Source organism: Lytechinus variegatus, chromosome 7, assembly GCF_018143015.1.
Source record: "Lytechinus variegatus isolate NC3 chromosome 7, Lvar_3.0, whole genome shotgun sequence".
NCBI lineage: Eukaryota > Metazoa > Echinodermata > Echinoidea > Temnopleuroida > Toxopneustidae > Lytechinus > Lytechinus variegatus.
Window position 1 is genome coordinate 3,231,785 of NC_054746.1, and position 19,455 is coordinate 3,251,239.

At 37.3% G+C, this 19,455-nt stretch overlaps 1 protein-coding gene across 1 annotated transcript; it reads left to right on the forward strand.

The window, feature by feature from the left end:
- The first annotated feature begins 16,465 nt into the window (after positions 1–16,465).
- On the forward strand, positions 16,466–17,593 carry LOC121417944 (E3 ubiquitin-protein ligase TRIM9-like). The gene has a single exon (XM_041611656.1). The coding sequence runs from the start codon at positions 16,602–16,604 to the stop codon at positions 17,439–17,441; it is 840 nt and encodes a 279-aa protein (XP_041467590.1). The 5' UTR covers positions 16,466–16,601; the 3' UTR covers positions 17,442–17,593.
- Positions 17,594–19,455: the final 1,862 nt, after the last annotated feature.

Genomic DNA, 19,455 nt, shown 5'->3' on the forward strand with positions numbered 1-19,455 from the left:
AAAGATGAAAAAGTGGCATACAATAGCGGGAAATGAATGTAGAATGTAATTAATCAAAAGCTAAATAGAATGCAATTAGTCAAAAGCTAAATTGGAAAACAAAGAAATGCAAGAAAAAATAACACGACCAGGCTGCCGAAGATTGAAATTAAAGAGCGGGAAGAAAGATGGACAGTATAAAACATTGTGCAATAAGCTTGCTAAATTTGATGGTAAGCTACCGAGGATTTGCCCCAAACCCATGCACGCAGTAGGGGATCTTCTTCTAGAACATTCCGAATGGCTCTATAACGCCCCCCCCCCCTGTAGGGACCTTTCCTAGATTAAGCTTTACTATCGATGGCAAATAGGCACAGGAGGTCTTGGTTCCACACCCAAGAGAAATTAATAATTATAGGAGACAAATTAACGTATAATGAAATTAATGGAAACAATGAAATTTGTTATTTGCTCAGTGAATATAATGGAAAAATCTATCACATATAATAGACACCTTTTTTGCAGCTCGCTTTGCTCGCTGGTGACTTGTTACAAATTTTCCCACATTGCTTTGTTTTGCCACCTCAAAATATTTGGTTCATTACGCATGTGTTGTGTAAAAGGGTGCAAAAGCTATATTCTGTATATACCTGCGATTTGATTAACAATAGCGGCAATCCGAGAGGTTTAAATGGCTTTGATACCAAGGCCCCAACCGCATTGGACTGCCGTATATGAGAATTGAAGGGTTGGGCCATGGCCTAAAAAATTCTACAACCAAGAGTAGAAAAAAAAAGGAGGAAAGAAAAAAAGCAAAGGAAAAATGAAGGGTATGATTTAATTTACTGAATATAATGTCAAAAGATATCTCATATCTCATGAAAAGATGATTTTTTTCTCGCTCGCTGCGCTCGCTCGGGACTTATATTAAGCAGCTTTTTAGCACATGTGCCATACTGTGCCCCTCTTTTTTTCTTTTTTTGGTTCTCTCCACGCTACTGCCGCAAAGACAAGCAAAAAAAAAGGTTATCACCCCAAATTAAAGGTAATTTCGATGAAATTACATTTAACAAGCAAAAAAAAAGGTTATCATAAACAAATTAAGGTCATCTCGTCCTAACATACATCTTTTATTTCGATTGTGGATGATGTATTTTTTACTATCATAAAAGACCACAAATAGTAGGGGTGACATTTGATATTGTGTCCCCCCTACTATTTTGAGTAGGGGGGACACGTCCCCCCTGTCCCCCTGGGCTGTCCGCCCATGCTAAGGGGGGGGGGCAGACGTAGTGACGTAACAGGGTCGGCAGCCGGGGGGGGGGGGGCAAGAGCCAAAAATTTCCCAGTCATATAGAATACTGGGTCATGGTATAAATAGGCGTAATAGTGTAATGAGGCGACAATTTTGAGAGGGCCAGATAATTGCGTATCAGGCAGGATTTATCTTTTTTTTAAATGTAGCGAGCGAGCAAAAATTTGGACATCTTTTATACAAAAATTCACTTTGTGATAGATTTTGACATGACATCCAGAGAATATATTTCAATCTTCTCTCTTTCCATTCCTATTTTTATGTGGTCTGTACGCACCACTGTGAACAGGATTTTTTGCGGCAGTAGCGTGAAGAGTAAAAAAAAAAAATGAGGCGCGCAATATGGTGCATATGATAAAAAAAACCTGCTTAATATAAATCACGAGTGAGCGAAGCGAGCGAGAAAAAAAATCACCTTATCATCTATGATGAGAATCTAACTTTGAGATATTTTTTGACATTATTTCGGTAGATAATATCATATAGGCCCACACTTTTCCTTTACTTTTCTTTCCTCCTTTTTTTCCTTGGTTGCAGAACTTTTGGGGGCCATGGCCCAACCCTTCCATACTCATATACGACAGTGCTATGCGGTTGGGGTCCTTGGCGGAGCCCCCGAATTTTTTTTATATCAAAGCCATTTAATCCTCGCAAATTGCCGCTATTTTAATCAAATCGCAGGTATATGCAGGATAAAGCTTTTACACAACACATTTATTTAACCCAGTGAACAAAATATTTTGAGAGGAAAATACATAGCGATATGGAAAATTTGCAAAAAGTTGCTAGCGAGCAAAGCGAGTTGGAAAAAGCGTAATTGCCTATTGAAATTAAATTCTAATTATGTGATAGATTTTTTTCATTATATTCAGCAAATAACACATTTCATTGTTTCCATTTGTTTCATTACTTTGTCTCCTATAATTTATTTTATTTCCCCCTTTGGTGTGGCACCAAGCCCCCCCCCCCCTACGCCTTTACGCCAGTGATTGAACAAAAAGCTTAATGTATGAGGGTCCCTACAGGAGGGCATTATAGAGCCATTTGAATGTTAGGCCTATGTAGATGAAGAGCCCCTACTGCATAAAATTTGGCAAGCTTAATTATAGCGCAATGTTGCATGCATGCAGCCCATCTTTCTAAACACTCTTTATTTTCAATCCTCGGCAGCCTGGTCCGGCGTGTTATTAAAGGGGTGGTCCAGGCTAAAAGTATTTATAGCTTAATAAATAGAGTAGAACTCACTGAGCCAAGTGCCGAAAATTTCGTCAAAATCGGACAACAAATAGCAAAGTTATTGAATTTTAAAGTTTAGTAATATTTTGTAAAAACAGTCCTCATGTATATTCATGAGGTGGGCTGATGATGTCACGTCTCCACTTGTTCTTTTGTATTTTATTATATGAAATTAGTTCTATTCAAATTTTTTTCCTCCAAGAACTAGAAAAATTGGATTGACAACTGATTAGGTGCATTAGATATTTATTGCTGCAACTTATTTCATTATAAGGGAGACATATTATTCACACAAGTATGAAATAATGAAAAATTATGATTTTATGTAATAACATAAGAAAACGGAAAGTGGAGATGTGACATCATCAGCTCGCCTAATGAATATTCATGACGACTGTTTTCACAAAATATTGCTAAACTTTAAACTTCAATAACTTTGTTATCCGATTTTGATGAAATTTTCGGCGTTTTGCTCAGTAAAGTCTACTTTGTGTATTAAGATATAAATATTTTCAGCCTGGACCACCCCTTTAAGTGGGTTTTTTCTTGTTCTTCTTTTTGTTTTCCAATTTAGCTTTTAACTAATTCCATTCTACCTTCATTTCCCGCTATTGTTTGCCATTTTGTCATCTTTAAAATTATTTCCCATCATGCTATGGCTTTAAATATGCCTATTTTGTAATGAATTGTTCTTTCTCAAAATGTTCTTCATTCGTTCCCTTTTCCGCTTTCCTTCCCTTTCCATTTAAAAAATAAAAATTTCTTCGTTTTCTTTTGATTTTTCCCTTTCCTTTTCCCATTTTCTTCCCTCTTCCCTTTCTTCCCCCTCCCTTTTCCCCGTATTTTATTTTCCCGGTGAAATTTGCCAGGGGGGGGGGCAGCTTGCCCCATCCGCCTGCCCCCCCCTCGCTATTATACGCCACTGAATTTGTTTCATAACAGTTAATTGTCTGAAAATTGTAGACTTAAGCGGTCTCAATCATTCCCCATTATAATCATTTCATTTTATTTATTCTTTAACTCTGGGTCGTGTGGTCTTGTGGTTAGAGCAATGGAGTCATGATTGTAAGGTCGTGAGTTCAAATCGCATCTCTGTCATTATCTCCACTTAAACCAAACAAATTTAGACCCGAGAGTAATTTATGTCGTCTCTAACGGTCAGCCACTATGATTCTGAATAATCTGAATGTAAAAGGTTTCATATGCAATTGGTTATATGCCAGCTTGGCGTTGATACGACGGAAAGCTGCTATATGCTGAGTTCCTATAGAGAGTTACCCCCACAGAAACTCCAGAGAAAATATGAACTCTTTACAAAAGAGTGTGACACCTACGCAGATGATTTTTTTGTGTGGACATAAAATCAGATTTTCCTGGAATATTAGTTTGGATGTGCATGACTTTTTAGAGGGGGGGGGGGGGGTTAAAGGATACAGTGAAATGGAATGGCGTAGAATAAATTCTATTTTCTTGCCGATCATGCCGATGAAATTGAATAATGAACAAATCAAATGATTATAAATGTAAGATAATACCTGTCAGAAGTTGGTCCAAAAGCTACAGTAGGCTTTGAGTATACAGTAGGCCGAAGTGTGCACGGAACATTCAGTATATTAATGCAAGCATCAAGTAGAAGGAATTTAACAAACCAGTCTAGTATAGTAGGCCCTATAAAAGAATGCACTTTAGCAGAATAAGTTCAAACTACATTACAATCACGACGATGGAAGGTATTTTCTCTTTGGTTGAATAAAAATTGGAAGGGGCTTTCTCACATCAGGGTAACGTTTCAGTCCATCCTGACAATTTTTTAGGGGGGGATAGCAGAAAAAAATCATTAAAAATACTGCCGAAGGTTTGATAAAAATCCATCGAAGAATTAAAAAGTTATCAGAAATTTGATCATGTGATTTGTGACGTTTTATGCGAGCAGCTTTCCTACATATCGCATAGTAAAAAAATCAACGAAAATTGAAAACGGATTTTACTGTACATTCGGAATGTCAATCATGTCAAATTGTCAATAGAGAAACCATTTTACACCCGCTCCTAAAAAGAATACAAAAATAAGTCATCATGAACCATTTAAGATGCATTTTATGTTTTTAGATATGGGGCAGCTGCTTGTTTATGACGTCACAAATCCAAAACTTGAAATTATAATAATTCCTTAATCTTTGATATATTTTCCTCAATTTTTTTTAATCCTTTTCATAATTATGTAAATCACACTTTAAGATTCTGCCATATCATTTTCATGTAGCCAGACCAGCCAGACAGTCCCCATGTTTAAAACAGGGGCGGATCCAGCTTTCGCCAATAGGGGGGGCCGAAAAATATTTTGATCAACATTTTTTGCTTGGCCGCTACAATCTGGCTTTTTTTTTTGTTGGTTTTTCAGGGGTAGTCTTAACTAAAGACTGAAGTTTTAAGTATATTTGTAGTATTTATTGCTATAAACAATATAATGTATCTCATGTGGTCTTAATATATAATGCGAGCGCGAAGCGCGAGCTAAAAATCTTTGACATTTTATGTCCTTAGAACTGAAGATTCAGAGCAGTTTTTATAATCATGAACAAAGATAAGTATCCGACTTAACAATGCGAGCGCGAAGCCCGAGCCGAAATTTTATCATATAGCAACGTGAAAAGTGACTCAATTAGGACTGTTTTTAGTGATTAATGAAGAGGATACAAGTATCACCAATTAAATAATGAGAGTGCGAAGCGTGAGTTCAAAATTTCTGATATTCCGACCTGAAAAAAATGAACAGTCTAAGCGCGTTTTTATTTAAATAAACAAGCTGTGTGTCTCAAACAATTAAATGCGAGCACGAAGCATGAGCTTAATTTTTTGATATACTGACATGATAAAGGAGCATTTTGACAAACTTTGGTTTGTCCAAAGAGCATAGGTTTCTCACAAATCAAAAAATGCGAGCGCGCAGCCCGAGCTGAACATTTTGATACACATTAACAATTTGTGTAAATCAAACAAAATAATGAAAGCTTGATGTGCGAGTTCAAAAATTGTGTGCAAATTGATATCAAAACTGGATATATTGTGTATATATATATTGGTTATATATTAGTGTCATTTAACCCTCTTGAATGGGATTCATTACACGGGCAAAGCGAGCGCGAGCGAAAATTTTTATACAAAGTCTATTTTCCAATTCTTCCCCTCACCTTTTTTTGGGTATCCTTTCGGGGTCGGGCCGGTCGTTACGAGGCTGTAAATTACGCATCATGGGTAAAATACCTTTCTTACCTTTCTTTCTGTTTTTCGTAGTTTCTATCAAGGTAAAGAGTACACTTTTTTCTGTAGGTTGTCAAAAAATAGGGGGGGTGGGGCCGGCTCGGCCCCCTCCTGGATCCGCGCCTGTGTTATGAAGTTTGAGTTGAATCGTAAAGTAACATGCTTAAGGTCATTTATATTATTACGCCATCCTTGAAAAATGACGTAATAATATATATCTTGAAAAGTACAAAGCCAGCCGACTGCGTAAAGAACGCTTATGGAAATGCGCCAATAGCATGCCAGTGTTGAATAACGGCGCAGCGCAAATGTGACCACGCCCTGGTAACAGCTGCACCCCTCACGCGCCCTGCCTGGTAACAAGTGTTTGTAAACAAACCCCATTCTCTTTGCAAATTTGCTCTCTCGAGAACCCACTGCCAAATTTTTGACAGTTTTCACTACTTTTGCTTGCACTTTTCAAGTCATTTTTGCTAATTGTCAGGTCAGTATCATATCGTTAGATATTTCTTGATAACTTGAGCAAGTTTGGAGAAAAAATGATGAATATTCAAAACTTAGTGAACAAAAATGTGACATGTCAAATTTCATGTTTTCGATGATCGTCGTGCATAATCGATCAGTTTGTAAAGTCTGTAGACCACGGTAGGGCCTAGGAATATAGAATGAAGAGCGATATATGTTCATATAAAATTCAAATTGAGATTGATCTAAAATCTAGATCAATATTAATTTTACTTTCATTTGATTTTGAATATAACTCCTGGGCAGATAGAATTAGATCTATACCGCATATCTTTGCTATATCTTTACCGCATATCTTTGCTATATCTTTACCGCATATCTTTGCTAGATCTTTAGATCGGCATGCGGAATTCAAGAATACGAAAACGATAAATTTCATAATATTGTTAAGTATTGTCACACAAATTGAATTCACACAACTTTGTAGATTAGATTTATTTTGAAAAATCAATAAAAAGAATTATCTTTCTAAAGTTTGGGACATCTAGATCTACGCACGCCATGCATTCTACCGGTCACGTGACTGAAACACACGTTTGAATTTCTATTTCTCTTTTTCCTTTTCAATTCTACTCTCTTTCCAATTTCTTTCATATTAGAACAAAGTTTCTTTTAGTTTGATCACGGAAACATATTTTGGCGATGTATTGCAATCGACTTGTCCGTCCCCCTACCCCCTGGGTCCTGAGACCAGTTCCCCGTACTGGGTCAGCTTCTCCGGCCATCAGATCACCGATGGTTAATTCCATGGATGTAAGCGAATTATATGAAATAAAAATATGTAAATGAAATAAAATAAGAATGAAACTAACATAAAATGAAGAAATAAGTACCAGACCTATCTATATGTTGTCTTATCTCAGATATGGCATTACATTATGATTGAGCAATAATGATATACAATCTTATCAACGACATCATAATTATTGATTCGCAAAATTAGTAATAGAACATTTGCAATTAGCAAAGTGATAGATAAATGAATGAATAGATAAGTAAATAACAGTTAATGAATAAATGAATTGATCAATAAAAGTAAATGAATTAATAAAAATAGATAAATGATTAAATAATAAAGAATAAATAAATGAATAGTTAAATGAATGAAAAATAAACAAGCAATTGAACAAATAAGATTATGAATGAAAAAAAAAGATAGATAGACAAATAAAATAATTTAACTACTTCTCAGGCGTGCAATGCGGTGCAGATTCAGGACACAGCTTCTTATGCATTTTTGGCATACAGCCACTTAATTAGATTAAACCCATGCATGCACGATCAATGTTTTCAGATAGGCTATTAAATGTCATCAATGTAGTATCTTTAAAAAAAAAACAATGATCAATTTTAAATAGGAGCTGTGTCGGTCTCACCAGGATCCAACTTTCTCCCCATCCGCCATCTCTCCCAACACATCAGCTGGCAACATGTCGGGCAAGCTGCTTCTGCAGTGCTTGCAACAATCCCTGGAGAAACAGCAACTTCAGGAAAAGATTGTTGTACGTCTATTTACAATCTACCATGTAGTTTTCACTTGTGCTTTTCAATTTTAGGGGGAAATCCTTCAAAAGAAATAATGATAACATATTTTGAACATGAAAGGTCTAGTGGTATATATTTTACAAATAAAAGTGGAGAATTCAGTATTGATTGATTTTTTCCAATATAGACCTCTATGAAATGAAATAAAAAGGTGAAAGAAATATATTGGAAGTGATAGAGTTCTTGCTTTATTTTAGCCACGTGAAAAATAACAAAATTTTATTCATTTGTTCAAATCACAGAGCCTGGCTTCCCAGCTTGGTGTTGGGCCTGATGGAGACAGCGCAGACCTCCTCGCTAAGATCAACTCTCTGGTGACAGAATCAGAGGGAAGGAGGCTACAGGCAGAGAAGAAGGCCAAGGCTTTCCAAGATCGGTTCCTGGACTCAGAGAGCGAAGTCCAGATCTTGAAGATGGAACTGGCAGAGGCCAGAAAGCAGAGAGATGCTGCTTTAAAGAATCTTCAAGTAAATACTTTCTTTTTTTTTCCCGATGATTTAACCAGAAGGGATGCAAAGTTCTTGTGGACTCGTGCTTTTTGGAAATAATTTCATTTATGATTTGATGTACACGAACCATACTGTTTAATGGTATAATGTTTAAGGAAGAACAATATCCCAAATTTTCTATTTTATCAAACAATGTAAAAGTTAGAATCTATCCAATGTGAAGTTTTGATTGATTTTTTTTCTTCTGTTTCCAAGGATATGACTTGGGAGCCAGTTGAGAGCTCTTCTCCTGCCGATGGAGCAGCTACCAGAGGCTCTTGGTAAATGTCAAATAAATTGAAAGAAATACAAATTATTGAAAAAAAGATTATTCATTTATTTACTTTCTGGCGGTTGTAAGGCATAAAAATATTCTTTCACCCTTTTTACCCCAGCAAACTGATGTGGATAAGGCAAATGAAATAGGAAGGAATAAAATATTTTTATTGTATTCAAAATTTATAATCAAACAAAGGAAAACATGTGTATACATAAAAAAAGGAAATAAGCCCACAGCAAAATAAAAAGATCATTAATAATAGTTGTATTATTTTGATAGCTGGCAGACGGATACAACATATTTTCGATTAATAGAGGTTACTTAAACAATTAAAGTAAAATTTGTTGTAACCTAGGTATTCTGGAGACAACCCCCAGTCACTGTCTTCAGCACCATTAGACCATGGAGTAGCACCCACCTCTACCCCAGACACAGCACCATACAACCCATCTACACCAGACACAGCACCATACAACCCATCTACACCAGACACAGCACCTTTCAACCCACCTACACCAGATACAGCACCTTACAACCTACCTACACCAGACACAGCACCATACAACCCACCTACACCAGATACAGCCCCCATTGACACCATGCCACTACCCCTTGCGTAAGCATTATGCTATAAATCGATTTTTTTTTGTAAAAATCGAACCAAAAAACAACATAAATCATGTATCAGTGAATAAATAATAGATCTGCAATTAAAACAAAACGTTAAAAGGGTGAAAAACAAAAACATCATAAAACACTCGCGGAACATGCCACGTTCCACTTGTGACGCGGCAACTTGAAAACCTTTATTATTCATTTAATTTGTTTTCTTATTTATTGCGAAATTAAATAGATAAAAAAAGACTTTCATTAAAGAAGTAAAACTAATATGATTATCATTATTATACCATTTTTTGCAGAACTACATCAGTGAGCTCAGCTGTTGGTGTTGCCACATCTCCTTCCAGCGGTTCAACTGCTCCTCCCATTGTCCCGGCATCTTCCTTCGTCCAGGCAATGGGCGATCTGAAGTCCTTCCTACCAGGAGGTGGGGACGTCTTCCTGGGCAGCGGAGTAAACGGAACAGTCCATCTCTTCCGTCATCGTGTGACCGATCATCCCATCGCATTGAAGACCTTCGAGCTCCCCAACGATTTTGAGGAGATGACTACGAAGGTTGGTTCTCTCTTATTAAAAAAAAACGTTAAAACGGTTAGAGCTTTGTATTAGACAGTAAAAGGCCAGACAATGAAATCGTAGAATACTGAAAGAACTTTTTTTTGCATTGATTCGCATTTCGATAGGTCAAGGTCATCCAGTCCGAAGCTTTCATCCTCGACGTTCTTGGTAGAGAGGAGTGCTTCCCGACTTTCCTTGGATGCTTGGAGATCAGCACAGGAACGATTGGCCTTGCGATGGATTTCATCGGGGACACGACTACGGGAGAGACCTGGACACTCAGCCGTGGCATGAGAGAGTTAGTACTGAGTCAACAAGAATGGTAAGTTGATGATTTATTATAACTCTTCAGCATAAGGCTTTTAATGTATAAATGTTTATTTGGATTTTTTCACGTTCCATCACCTGTCTTTTCTTTTTCCTCCGGTCTTTTCTTTTAGGTTCAGTCTGGCTCTCGACATTGCCAAGTCACTTGGGATGATTCACGAGAAAGGCTTCTTGATGAACGACCTCAAGGAAGACAACTGCTTGCTTCGAAAGACTACATCTGGACGATGGCAAGCGGTTATCGTTGACTTTGGGCTGGCTTGTTCCCGAACCGAACCTTACTCCTTCTGCTTTTCCACCGAGGATAAAGAGAAGTACCGAAGGAAGGTAGTTTAACATGTTGCATTCAAAACTTGTCGATAAAAATATTTATGGTGTTTTATTGATAATCTTTTCATTGATCTAATTCAATGTTTTCTCCCTAATTTGGATGTTAGTAAGTCAAACGATAATCAAATGGTTTTAATAAAAAATATCATAATATAATTTACACTTGTTTAAATTTCATATTTACAGGAGATCTATACCCACATTGCCCCAGAATGCGCCCTCGATGACCATCCGATCTCTGTCTCGAGCGACGTATTCCAGCTCGGCCGTCTGTTGACCTTGATGGGAGATCGCACGAACACCGCCGATCTCACCGCCATCGGGAACATCTGTCGGCTTAATACCCATCTCTGCCGACCCACCATCGATGAGGTCGTCGACGAGATCGAGAGGGTAATGTAGGCACTCATTGCATTTTAAGAGATATCAAATCATTTCCCCAGTTCACATATTTCAAAATACATTTTTTTTTTAAATCAGAAGTAATATGACATTTGGATCAAAAGCTATATAAGTATGCTTATTTCAATTTTACATTTTATTCAAGACACAGATGCATATTCACAGAATTATGTTGCATGATAACTCTAATAAATATTATTTTCAGATAAGTCATGTTTTCAAACTTCCTTGAAATCATGAAAATTATATGTTTTTTCATCTTGCATCAGGCATGCAGTAGTAACACTAAATGGCAAAATTAACAAACAAACAATATGTAAAATTATAATCAATTCTTTAAAGTGTAAAAAGAGGGTATCACTTTTCACTTTAATTCAACATTTTATTCTCATCAAGTTATAAAACGAATATTCGAAAAATAATTAAAAGTCTGAAAACATTGAACATGATTACCAAAAAAAAGACCAACGGTCTGTTCTGTATTTGGTTTTCCCGTATATTACAAAACACATGAATTTATTTTTATTTTTTCTGCTGTGAATCAACTCTACGTGCATTATCTTTAAAAAAAATTGAATTTGAAAAAGTATGAAATTTGAACAATGATGTACGTTTCTGATAATTATGAACTTTTTCTTTAAAAGCCCACCTGTACTACAAATTACAAATCTGAATTTTAACTAAACATTAGAATTCCGCAGGGAAATTGATTTGATATCTTTTAAAGTGCAGTGGAAGGTAAGTATTGTAAATATTTCTATTGAATACTATTTTACTGCAGAATTCTCATATAGCTGCTCGATATTACAATTATGATTGATCATAGCAGATTGGACAATACAAGAGTTTTCTTACAAGGTCCCTAGTTGCATACATGTAAAACTTACTATTCGGGTAACATAATTATTCATACAATAGTAACTACCATACTAGTATTGCTCAATATTTGATTAAAAGCTAGGTTATTCATGGAACATGTGGAGATAACCAATAGATAGCAAATTACTTTTGAAGCAACCAGGTACTACCCATAAACCATTGCAGTGAGATCAAACTTGCTCGTTCAAACGGAAGACGTTTTGCAGTAGTTCTTAAAAAAAATCACGGCTGTCGAAAAAAATATATTGATTTGTGATCATTTCATTTCCAGTTCGAGTCGGTCAGGGTAATTAGTCTTCAGCTAAAATATCCTGATCGAAACTTTTACCAGCACATTTACTCATCAACTTGCTGAAAGTTAAAAAAAGGGGCTTTTACATTGGTATGAAAATTCAGGCCACTTTCTTCAAAAGAAATGGTTTACCCAGCAAACTAAAGTAAGTATTATGTTTCATTGATAAGAATCCAATCAGTTGATCGAGAACGATGAATATCATCTGAATTTCCGTTTCAAATCAAACTAAATTTCATGCGCAAACATAATAAAAGACACAATAGTTCGTTGCAACTTTTAATATATATATATAATATATATATATATATATATACAAACAAATAATAATAAAAAAACATGAATCGCTTGATGTCTTAGAAAAATGAAACAAGAGTTGATATTGAAATGAAACTAACTGAATAACAGTCTGGTCAATATTCAAGAAGATTTCCATTCACTGTTCATATTTACGGAGATGGAGCAATCGGTATCGACACCGAAGGTAGTCCATCACGGTACAGAGCGGGGTGGGGCTCTGTACACAGGGGTGGGGCCTGGATGTTTTTGATAGGAGGATGGGGTGTTAGACGGCTTATAAAGATGACTTTTTTTGTCAATTGAATCAAAAGAAACATAGCAATTCTTTTACACTTTTCATTCTCTCCCTTTCCCTTCCATTTTTAGTTTTACTCTCCCCAATTTTTCACTACTTAAAAAAAAATAGGGGAACGCCCCCTGCCCCGCCCCTTCTATGGTGCTGTCCGCCTGTTTGTAAAAAATGTGGAAGACATGTATTTCTAACAATTATATTCGCAGGGTAGGTGTTGTAATGGGTCAGTCATTATGAAGTGGACTAAAAGTTAACTCCTTCTTGTTTAAAGGTTGTGGCTATAATATGAGGAGGAGGAGGAAGAGGAGGAGGAGAAGGGTTATTAGAAACAAATTACGTAACGGTCTTCACCCTACAAGCTCTGCTTTTTAGTTTATCTCTTTCCCTTTCGATTTCATGGTATTATTTTGTTATAAAAATGATTTAAATATTATATTTTGTAAATATGTATATTGAATTATCATTGTAAATTTAAAATGTTTGAAAGAGTAAATAAATGAATAGAATATAATTGAAATGGATATTTTTTGTCCGGAAATCGGCTACAATGTGTGTGTGCACGTGAAAGGGGGGGGGGGTGGTGCGTTTCATTAACGGACAAGTCAGACGTTTTATCCAACTAAGTTAGCTTAATTCGACAGTTACATTAGTAACAAGGCTTCCCAACCAGTGAAAACCAAAGAAAATGTCACATGCAATCACAGGATAAGAGTCAGATACTTCGTATACGCATGTATTATATGGATTGAATGAAGTGCTTAGAATGTAAAGTTATCAGGTCGAAATATCACAAATTTTCGCGCTCACACCGATGAATTATTCAGTTAGAAAGCAATTTGTTCATGGTATAAAAGTGCTAAGAATATCCAGTTCTTAAGTCGGAATGTGAAAAAGTTTTAGCTCGCGCTTTCCGCCCGCACGACTGTTTAGATACCCATCCTGTAAAACTGCTTAGAATACAGTGTCTGGTTAGGAATATCAATTTTTTAGCTCGCGCTCGCATTATATACTCATCCTATTCTTAATTTAGTGCAAAAAATGTATCGTTTTAGGTATAGCGCTTCGTACTCGCATTTATCATTTTTATACTATTTTAGTGTAAATTGTCAGGCACGTGCAAGTGAAAGTGAAGACTTTTTTTTTTGGGGGGGGGGGGTCTTCTTGTCATTAAAATCCGGGATCTGGCCCTGGGTTGGAGATGAGTATTGGTCGTTGGACGTCGAATCGGTACTGATATATGTCGGTAATCAAGGGCTTCCACCACCCACTCCGCACCCGGACTCCGCACTGGGAAGGTTCATTTAGAGTACACGAATGCATGGCTGAAGCACATCTCTAAAGAAAATTATCCGACCGGGGTACGGATCCCAAGAACTGGCATTGATATAGACTGTCGTGCTTGATAAATAGATCTAGCTGCAAACCCGAGATGGCATAGGCTATATATAGTCAACCCATGCACTAGTAGCAAAGTATCCGAAATCATCATTCCTGATCACCACTGGCGGATCCAGGGGGAGGGGGGGGGGGGCAAAGCTGGCCTGTGCCCCCCCCCCCCTTTGAGAGGCACAACTAAAATTTGTAATGTAAAATACCGTTAAAACAGCAGTGCCCCCCCCCCCCCCCCTTTGAAAGTGAAGATCTTTTTTTTTGCTTGTCAAATTTTTTCGAGGACGAAATGTTTTGATTTTTTGTTGAAAACCTTTTTTTTTTGCTTGTCAAATTTTTCCTCGGGAAAATGTGCCCCCCCCCCTTCGAGAAAATCATGGATCCGCCCCTGCTGATAACATAATCATGATAACTACTGTACAATAAGAGTGAAACATCCAGTTTTGATGCAGCCAATACGGTCAGGGAGAAAAATTTATAGGACGCCATCTCCGATCGAGCACAACATAGGATTGCTATTTCTCTCTCTCTCTCTCTCTCTCCGTCTCTCTTTCTTGTTTTCCGCTCTTGTCTTGCTCCTTACCTCTCCTTGCTCTTTTACAAATTGCTTTTACAAATTTCTTGTGAACACCTGAAAGAAGACCTATACGGGCCTACATTTTTATTTATTTATTTGTTCATTCATGTTTTATTTCATCAAGGTAGCCCTTTCAGTTAAGAACCTAATTTACAATGGGGCCCTACACAATAAAAGCAACGCAGTTTAACATTAGACCACATGAAATACAATGAAAAATAATACATACTTTGCAATAATAAACGATATGGAAAATAAAATGGTTTTTTACAATTCAAGCAGGCATTTCTGCATTTATTCATAAATCAAAATTACAAATTTGAAACAATGATATAAAATCAAACATACATAATGATCAAGTTACAAAGGTGACAATTGTATAATAGTTAAGTAGATACAGACATAATTCATGTAAACAATAATAAGTCAGTTTAAATGCAGAGGCAAGCTATCGTAAGCTGAAAGCTTGAAATAATAGCAACCAGGGGAAAGAGAAGGCCATATGAAAGCCATAATACAAATACCGGGTCTTTATTATTTAAAAGTGATGTCACTTATATTGCTTAAAATATTGCTTTTTGAAAACAAAAAAAAGAGCCTCCAAACAAATTACAAAATGTACGAATAAAAAGAAAAAAGAATGAATGGTTAATGCGATTGGCATCAGAAGCAAGGTTTTTGCACTTGGATTTGAACAATATTGTGATAATAATTAATAAATTGAATTCAGAGACCTATAATGGGATGATAACCACAATGAAGCCGTTTTTTTTTAAAACGGTTACCGAGTCCCAAAACTGCACTATATAGTCCCGGGATTAGGCCCAAGGTGTTAGTATTTGACATCAATATATCACATTAAATTTCGTCACCAGGAAAAAAACCCAAAAGGTGTAATATTTGTGTAACTCACAAACATTTTAGAAAAGTGATACAAATAGTGATTGACACAGGCACATAAAAGGCCCCGCCGCACCGTAAGATTCGACGGATTAACAAATCTACACTCTAAACTGCATTGCAGTTCTAAAGGTTTAGAACAAAATTATTATGATTCAAATCCAATAAAGTATGATGTATTTTTCGTCATTTTGTCTCCATTACATAGTTCCAAAAGATCGATTTAGAGATTAACAGAACAATACTTTTTAGTGGAAGGGATATTGTTCAGACTGATAATCTATACTATATCTGTCTTCTTTTTCTTCTCCTCCTCCTCCTTCTTCTTGTTCTTCTCCTCCCTCTTCCTCCTCCTCTTCTTCTCCTCCTCCTCCTTTTTCTTCTTCTTTATCCTACTCTCCCCCTTCCCTTCATCTTTTCCCTTTTCTGCATACTGATGCTGCACTGTATTTTTTAAGGGAAGAATCGAGGATTAAACATAAGGGGCACTTACCCCCCCCTCCCCCCCAAAAAAATAGCACCGGGAGAACATGAGTCCGCATCGTCCTTATATGGGGGGGGGGGGGGGTTCGCCGGGTAGGCCTATATATGGGCCTAAAATCCTAAAGAGATGTATCAAGACCAAATGATGATGAATGCGGAAACTACGATAATTCACCCTTCACTTTTTGCAGGTCAATGCATTTGTTGGTATGGTAAAAAAAAACTTTTGAATTAACATTTAAATTCCCATTTTTCATTTGTTGGCCTTTTCATAATATTTTATTAATGGATTATTGGAACATCGCTCCCCCAGTTTATTCTACTATTTTTAAACTGTTTACACGCGATACCTTAAGTTACCAGCGCCAATCTTGAAATGATTCTCTGTCCGCAGTAATGTTTACAGACACGAAACACTCCAATCCATATCTCATCGATTTTACCGTTACCCTTGTTTATGCCCCTTTGAAAGCGAGTGACTGAAACCCCACGGCCAGCCTACCACCGTACAGGTGTAACGCGCTGTTTCAAAATTGAGAATAGATGCAGATTCGCCGTGGAGACGGGTTACGGAGTCATCGACAGAGTGAAGCAGAGGAGATACCTGTGAAGGATTTTGATCATGGAGGAGGAATTACGATGTTTCGCTTGTAGAGGATTTTATACGAATCCAGTTATTTTACCATGTACCCATAATATATGTTTTCCATGCGTTTTATCGCTTCAACAAGTTAACGGAACGGCAGTTTTACCGGCACCAAGCGAGCAGCCCCAGCAGTCGACGAACTCAACCGGCACACAGTACGATTTCTCGTTTGACTTCCCCGAAGCCGACCGCCTGAGCGCTTTCAGTGATGGTGACAGCGGGGTTAGTTTTGCTGGTGGATATGCACCCAGCCAGGCCAGCGGTTCGAGCTCCAGTTCACGTGCTTCCAGCGGAGTCGGTAAGAATGGCTTTACACCAGCTAATCCAGATACCATGAGGATCAGCTGCCCACAATGTCATCGGATCATATTCCTGGATGAAAAGGGGGTCAACAGCTTCCCCAGAAACAGAGTTCTGGAGTCCATTGTTTCACGATATGGCAAGGCACAGAATTTGATAATAAAATGTCAGCTATGTGAACAAAATGCCGCTGTTGCTGCAGTTTATTGCGAACAGTGCGAGGTATTTTACTGCAGTGCTTGCCGTGTAAGTTGCCACCCTGCCCGTGGACCTCTGGCCAAGCACAGCTTAGTAACCCCTGCCAAAGGAAGCCTGAAAGTAAAAAGTGGGAAGACTCCACCGAAGATAGCGAAATGCCAGGAGCATACGGAAGAGAACTTAAGCATGTACTGTGTAATGTGTAAGGTACCGGTCTGTTACGTCTGCCAGAATGAAGGAAAGCACCTCAAGCACGACATGAAAGCTCTTGGAGCAATGGCAAAAAGTCAGAAGGTAATAATTCCCCCTTACTATTAATCTTTGAATAAATTTTCTGTGTAATGATCAGTATTATTAATTATCATGTCATAGAATGCACATTACCACTTTTCCATGAATGATTGTATCGTTATGTTGTCTTTAACCTCTTACTGATGAATACCCACACTGCCTCAGCTCATTTCCGTCCCTATTCCCTAATGAATAACAGGGAGAGCGAGAAAGAAATAAAGAGATACAGAGAAAGAGACAGAGAAACAGAGGTGTCAGTAGAATAAGAAGAAAACAATTGTAAAAAGATAATCATTTGTCTGCTCACTTTTCTGTAGATTGACTTTGGTGGAGTAAGTTTTTTTTTCAAGTATATTAATCGTGTGATGAAGTTCATACCACTCCTCTGATACAGTTCAGTGCATTTCAATATTTATTAAAGGGGAATCCAGCCTTGGCCATAAAATGTTGTGTTGGGAAGGAGAAAAATAAATTTAACAGAATGGTGAAAGTTTGAAAGAAATTTGACAAGCAATAAGAAAGTTATAGCTGCTTTAAAATTGAGATCACTAATACTATGTAGATTTCAAATTGGCAACTGGGTAAGTAAATTATGACAAGGGGCAAGGACAACTTTCCCATAGGCCATGTACTTTTAGGAAATTAGGATTATCAATTTCCTAATTAAATAGAAAAAGGAAAGATTGTGTCCTACCTTATATACGCCTACGATTTAACTGATGGGAAGGATGGCAGAGCAGATAGATATCACCTCACTGGCAGTTGCCGCTCAAGTATTGCACAAGTCCCAAATATATTTACAATTTACAAAAGTATATGAAATGCAAAGTATAGAGGGTAGAAATCACAGTTGCAGAAGTATATAATTCGCGAAGTAGCAAGGCCTCACTAAATGCAGAGAACAGACTTCAAGAGATGTGATTTAAGTAGAGGAAAGCAAAATAAATCTGTAGAAGAGTAAATTGTAGGATCTCTGGTGGGCATGTGCTCCACAAAAGCAAGCTGACGTTGAGATGTTGTCAGAGCGAAGACAGAGAGTAGAGTGGTGATGTGGCAAAGTAGCAAGTTGGTTTTTGCCAGCATCACAAAAAGAGGGGGTATGAAAGACCACACCCAAAAGAGAGACTAAAACCAAGTTGAAAGGAGAAAGTGAGGGAGAGAGAGAGAGAGAGAGAAGAAAGAGCATCTGTGTAGTGATGCAGTATGAGTGCAGTGGGGAGCAAGGCCAGAACAATAAATCAGGTACATTAATGCCAGGTTGCCTTGCTCCAAGTCCATTATGTAAAAGTGAAAGGAAGATGTTTGTTTGTAAGATTTAGGCAGAAAATATGCATGCAGTAGAAATGCACTGCATTTGACACAAACTGTAGAAGAGAAATTTACATGGAAATAAGACAGAGAATATAGGCTTATAAAATTATGTTGACATATGAATGAAAATATATACAGGAAAATAGTATGATATATACATGAAAATAGTATGAAGATATAGTCAAGTCACTACAGTAGCTCCCCCCTAGATTTGTACAGAATAAAAATGTAACAAATCGACAAGGGAAAGTAAAAGTGCACTTGGCTATATAAAAAGTAAAGTATGAAAACTGGAAACACCAGCAGTGTGTTGAGAAAATGTTCAACCATCTCCGAAATATTGAACGTATTTTGCAGGGAATCTGACATGGCGACCAGAACGAGTCCTACGAATGTCAGGAGGAATATGCTTATCTTTAGGATCCACTGTCAAGTCAGTGGAGTGGGCTTGTTCATGAACTTGAACATGCGGATCTTTATGGTGGAATGAAGGAGTGGTAGCATCCTGCTCGATGAAAGCCGGTTTCAGTCTGTCGACACTGACATTTTCGTGTTTACCATTGTAATCAATGGTAAAATACTTGTCAGTACGTCGGATGACTCGGAAAGGCCCTCGATATGGGGGCTGCAGTGGCTTTGTAACTGTATCATCTCTTAGAAAGATGTGAGATGAGGAATGCAGTTCAGGATGTACCTGTATGGGTTTAGTTTGTTTGCGAGCAGGAGTGGG

Bases quoted from the DNA above. Each gene is read 5' to 3' on its own strand.
- LOC121417944 (XM_041611656.1), top strand. From the start codon at position 16,602: ATGGAGGAGGAATTACGATGTTTCGCTTGTAGAGGATTTTATACGAAT.